At 32.9% G+C, this 6280-nt stretch overlaps 1 protein-coding gene across 1 annotated transcript; it reads left to right on the plus strand.

Moving 5' to 3' along the window:
• Window positions 1-2049: 2049 nt before the first annotated feature.
• Window positions 2050-2574, plus strand: LOC120124032 (RING-H2 finger protein ATL52-like). The gene has a single exon (XM_039142797.1). The coding sequence runs from the start codon at window positions 2050-2052 to the stop codon at window positions 2572-2574; it is 525 nt and encodes a 174-aa protein (XP_038998728.1).
• Window positions 2575-6280: the final 3706 nt, after the last annotated feature.

Genomic DNA, 6280 nt, shown 5'->3' on the forward strand with positions numbered 1-6280 from the left:
ACCGAAGGCACCAGAAGGTCGGCCGTAGCCGCACACGTATTTCCCAAATGGTGAGTCACCACTGGAAGTCCGGTGACTCACCGAAACTCACTCTTCGGACCGGTCCGATGACCACACCAGTGGTGGCTATAAAAGCCACCACCCGAACCTGCAAGAAAAAAAAAAGGACAGAGACAGAGACAAAAAGAGACAGAAAATATACAGAGAAAAGAGAAATACAGAGAAACAAAATACTACCAACGATCTCAACAACAACGCAGCAAAAAAACAGAAAAGAAAGAAAAAGGAAGAAGAGAAGCTTACCGAGGAAGCCACCGGACCGCTTCAAATTTCACAAAAACCTTCGAAAAACCGAAGGTATTTCTTTAGATTTGCTCCGATCGGGGGATATTTAGGAAAAAGTAACACCGGAACCGTCCTTAGGACGGTCCGATCTACCCATTAGTGTAAAAAAAAATTTTTCGGCCACCGGATGCGGTGGCCGGCGGTGAGGGTCACGGCGGCAGACGGTTGCCGTCCGGTGACCAGCTTCCCTCCGGTGAGGGAAGCTAGAGAGAAGAGAGAGCTTTGTTCATTCTCTCTCAGCTAGAGAGAGAATGAAATTTGAAAAATGAAATAGATGGCCCGAAGGGCCGGCTGTCTTGGGCATTATATAGGCCTTCCCGAACGACGTCGTTTCGGGAAGGACTATGCGTGTAATTGAAAAATAGTTAAATCCCTTCCGCGATCCTCTGAACTTGTAAACCTTACATTTTAGTCACTAAATCGAATTCATAATACTTTTAATTTGATCTCGAAATTTTAATTTCATTTATTTTAGTCCTTTATATTAAAATAATATATTTAGGATAAATAACATAATTAATCCCTTAATTTTAATAAATAATATTTTAATCCCTAGTTTATATTTTTAATTTTATAATCTTATATTCGAATTTTAAATAAGTTTATTTTAGTTACTAAATTATTAAATAAGAAAATAGCATGTTTAATCCCTGTAATTCTGATTAATTATGAATTAGGTTTTTAATTTTATTTTTACTATAATTTAGTCATTTATTTTAAATGTTTTCATTTATTTTACTGATTTTAAATATATCGTTCTAGTTGTATTTTTATTGTTTTAATTTTATTTGTTTATATTTTTAAATATTTTTATGTATTCATAAATATATATATAATAAATAGTAATTAAAATTTTTTAATATTTATTTTTAATATCGAAGAAAAGGACAGTCTTAATACAACTGGATGTCCTATTCTGGTATTTTAAAATTAAACAATATTATTTAAATTAATATTTATCAATATCAAAGAAAAGAGCTGTCTTAAGGCACCTAGAAGTCCTTTCCCGATATTTATAAATATTTTTTTTATAATTTTGAAATAATAGGATTATAAATTAAATATATTTTGAATTTTTTTATTTTTAATAATAGAGACAATTTATAATTAAAAAGTACCAATTTTGGGCGTTGTAGGGGTGCTAATCCTTTCCTAAACGTAACCGACCACGAATCCCTTTTTATTTTTAAAAAAAGAACGAATTTTTGGTTATAAACGCAGATCAGTTCATTTTTAATTAATGTTTTCTTAAAACTCTTTTAAAAAATAATTTTTAGGTATTCGACCTACCTGACTCAAAAGGCCGATGGCGACTCCCAAATTATTTTTAAAAAACCATTTATTCACATCAATTTTCCCGCCAAATAAATATTTCGTGCCCGGACGAAAACCGGTTACGACAACTTGGAAATAAATAATAATAATAAAAAGTTGACGGTCAATTAAATTACCTAAAATCTACGAAGATCACTGATTTGACGACATACAATAGGTTAAGACCACACGGCGTTCCCACCAATTTTTTGAACGGAAAAGTGGTTGTTTTCGCCTTCCATGACCGTGCCACCCACGTTTACGGTTACATATGATAGTGAAAGTAAAGCCTTTATCTTGTTACCATTCGTCTTTCTTCTTCACTATGCATGACAAGTTTTACCATATATAACCTCAACTCCCGCCTAGCAATCTCCACCAATCTCACAGATGCCACGCCTGAGCCCGGACGGAGACAATGGAGGCCGTGCCTTACGATTTAATCCGGTTCTCATCGGTCTTCTCGGAGTCATTGCCGGAGCCATTGTGGTGGCTACTTATCACTTTATCCACTCGATTTGCAATTGCTACCGTAGGCCGGCAACGGAGACGGTAAGTACTAATAGCAGTCGAAATGTTCATCAAACTCGACATGAAAGGCTCCGTGAAAGCCAAAGAAGCGGGAGTGGTTCCACGATTCATAGGTTGATTCCAATATTCCGATACAACAAAGATTGCAACGAAGATATGTGTGCCATTTGCTTGGGTGATTTCAAGGAAGGTGAGCAAATCCGGGTTTTACCGGAATGTTTGCATTTTTTCCATGTGGGATGTATTGATAAATGGCTTAACTCGCACTTGAATTGCCCGCTTTGCCGTGCCGATACTTCATCGCCACGGGAGGTGGTTGTTTCTTTGCCGGATTCTAGTAGAACGCTATATACGGGGCTTGATAGATTGCCGGATTCCGAGTAGTAACTTCTTTTTCCCGAAATGATTGAATGCGTTTAGCTTAGCTACCCTTTCATTATTGGTTGCATGTTTGCTTGGAAGTGACTCAGAGGGAGGGAGATGGCTTGTGAATGAGAAAAATTAGTGGTATATACTATATAGATTGTCAATAACAAAAGATGATAGAAGTAATTTGCATCCCAATCCCCTGAATTTAGTGTAAATTGCATTCCAAGTCCATGTATTTGCGTCAATTTTTATGTATATAACAAATCTTTAATTTCATCAAATTGTATCATTATGCTTTTATTATCAACGATTTCATGAAATAGGCATAAAATGGAAGGTAGGTAATCTAATTTGATAAATTTGAAAGTTTCCAACTTACGTGATGCTCGATGTTAAATTGGGGTGACTCGAAATGTAAATTACCCATAAAGATAGTATTCATATTTCTCAGTTTCAGAGGTTTGAGAACCTACTACGAGTTGGGCCTAGTTGATTGGTTACAACAATTTGGACCTAGATTTCGAAGTGCTAGACTGATCTAGTCTTGACTTTGGGTTACTCCAAAGCATAAAACAAAGGCTAAATGGGTAAACTTGTTTCAATACCTAAATTTTTATTTGTTTCAAAATCATACCTAATGTTTACTTTTTCTTCAACACATTGCATTTTATGGTAAATTACATCATTCATCAATCAACTATCTTCTCAATCCTATTTTGGTCGCTAAAGTGTAAAAATGTTCAATTTAACTACTATCTTTCAAATTTTCCTATTTTAATAACTTTAAATTATTTTATTAATAATTATGGTGACATGATATTTTTTATTATGTTATTAATATATAATTAAAATAAAAAATAAAATTGAAAGTTAGAGTGATTAAATTAGGAAAAATTTGAAAGTTAAGTAATTAAATTAAAACATTTAAAACTTTGGTGACCAAATTGGAGTTAGAAGATAGTGGAGTGATAAATGATACAATTTTTGCCATGAAAAATGTGCCACATAGGGATGGGCATGGGACCCGAACGTGATAGGTTCCGACCCGACCCGACCTGGTCGGATTTTTTTAATACCTAACCCAGACTACCCAAAAAATTGTAAGTTTACGTTATATATTTAAGGATAATTACAATAATACCCCTCTATATATTATATTCTTTTAATTAAATCACAATTTTTATTGAATAAAAATAATATTTTTTAATAAATATATTATTTCGGGTCGGGTTAGGTTCATATTTTATCTCAACAAATAGGTCGGGTTCGGGACGGGTGGAAGATGTATAGTTTTCGGGTCGGATTCGGGTCAGGTAGAGAATTTATAATTTTTGGGTCGGGTTGGGTGGATCAAAAATCCGACCTGACCGACCCATGCCCATCCTTAGTGCCACGTAAAACTCACACGTTAAGTTTTCAAAAGCGACATACTAGATGTTAAGTATGATTTTGAAACAAATGAAAGTTTAGATACTAAAATGAAATAAAATTAATAGTTGAAGTACTAAATGTGTAGTTTACCCCAAAAACAACTACTATTACTTAATTGATTTATGATAGGAAAATGGTTGATAAGAAAAAAAAAAAAGATTTACCAGAGGAAAAGTATTAAAATTTTAAATTTGTAACGTATATATCTATTTTTGTTCGGAATTATTTTACGAATTCTCTAATATTTTGCAATATATATAATAGTACATATATTATAATGGTACATATATATATATATATATATATATATATATATATATATATACAGGTAACATATGTATTGTTTTAATATATATTATAGTAGTATATGTATTATTTTAGAATATAAATATTATATATCTATATATATATATATATATATTGAAAACATATATGTATTATTGTAATATATATATATGTATAGTATATATATTATTATAAATATGTATAAATTATATGGTATATTTTGAAGACATATGTATTATATGGTGTATATAAAAATATATATGTTTGAAAATATAATACATATAAAAGGTAGTATATATATTTATTACAGTATTATTAATTTTTGTTTTTTAGGTCCAATCAAAAGTTAAGACGAGGTCCAAGAATACAAATCCAAGTCAAAGTCCAAATCTAAGTTAAGGTCCAAATCCAAGTTAAGGTCCAGCAAAGAAAGAAGCCCATGTAGATGAAGTTCGCTTAACCCAGTAGACTCACCCACTAGGCCCTGTAGAGGAGTCCAAATGAAGCCCAAATTTGCCTGACGTAAAGTAGGGTTTCTTATCTTAGGACCATCACTGCACATTTGACGATCGCACGATCAAAGGGAAATCAATGGGCCAGATTGCAAACATCTAAGGTTTCAAGACCCTAAACATCACAAATTATCATGTAGTCGCATGGAGGTCGTTGGACCTAGGCCCTTAATCCAATGGCTAGAAAACATCCAAGAGACATCAAGTGATCCAACGACTAGGAAAAATATTGAACCTAATATTACCGATAATTGGGATGATATCGATACCTAACACTGAGGTACTGATACTCCAAGTAAGAAATTGATATTGTCATACCTTCTCAAATTCCAGTAGCCTAAATTGGTATTGATACTAAGGGTGGATATCGATACTGGAGGGACTGTATCGATACTGAAGGGATCAATATCGATACCCTCATGCTGAATTAGGAAAAGAGCCTAGTTTTGTTAAGGATTGAGAAATGGGTTCGAATCTCCATAACCTCTTTAATAAGCTCGAAAGTGAATACCCAAATGTTTTATGATAAGCAACAAACGTTGTAAAGGAATGCTCATAAGACTTAAACCCTTGTGTGGAGTTCGGGTGCAACGAGGGCACCTGAACTACTTGAATGTATGACTTTCGTCTTATATATATTGAAATAACCAGATATTCTTTATCAATGCAAATACACTTTCGTTTTTGTACTGATGTACTTTAGTATCAGCGCTGAGACACTTCCATTAATTGTTGGCAAGGCCACGATAAATGTATATATATATATATATATATATATATGTGTGTGTGTGTGTGTGTGTGTGTGTGTGTGTGTGTGTGTGTGTGTGTGTGTGTGTGTGTGTGTGTGTGTGTGTGTATAGTGATATACAAGTACATGTGATTATGTCGATACTTTGTTATGACTCATGCTTGATGCATTTCATTGGCACATGATTGCACTTGTTAGTATACACAGTTGATGGATACATGTAGTATAGTAAAGTTATTTATATGGCACTGAGCTCCTAGCTCAGAGTCCGGAATTTGTTTCTGTTCGCATGTCAGTAGATGTCGGTTGAGGAGCTTATCGCCAGGTTGTGGATTGTAGATTTTGATAAGTTGCAAAATACGTCTCGATTATTTTAAAGAGCATGCATTTCATAGACCTTTGTAAAATTAAGTCGTAACTCTTTTGTTTAAAATTGGATGTTATTTTGAATTGTTGATCGGGAGCTCCCCACTTGTAAACCTTAAACTTTTATAAAAAAATATTTTTAAAGAAAAAATAGTTAGTCACTTCGGTGGTTCCGTGTAATATCCAAATCTTTTGATTTCGGGTTGGATCGAATTTGAGTATTACAAAATTTATTTAATATATTTTTATCAATCATGAGGTTTATATTTTTTATGCAAATAAAAGACATTAATTTTACTAATAAAGAAAAATATTAAAAATTATAATAAAATTTTATAATCATAACTAAACACATAACTATAACATTTTCTATAACTAT

This window comes from Hibiscus syriacus, unplaced genomic scaffold (genome assembly GCF_006381635.1).
Source record: "Hibiscus syriacus cultivar Baekdansim isolate YM2019G1 unplaced genomic scaffold, ASM638163v2 tig00110410_pilon, whole genome shotgun sequence".
Lineage (NCBI taxonomy): Eukaryota > Viridiplantae > Streptophyta > Magnoliopsida > Malvales > Malvaceae > Hibiscus > Hibiscus syriacus.

Coding starts and splice junctions, on each gene's coding strand:
- LOC120124032 (XM_039142797.1), top strand. CDS start 2,050: ATGCCACGCCTGAGCCCGGACGGAGACAATGGAGGCCGTGCCTTACGA.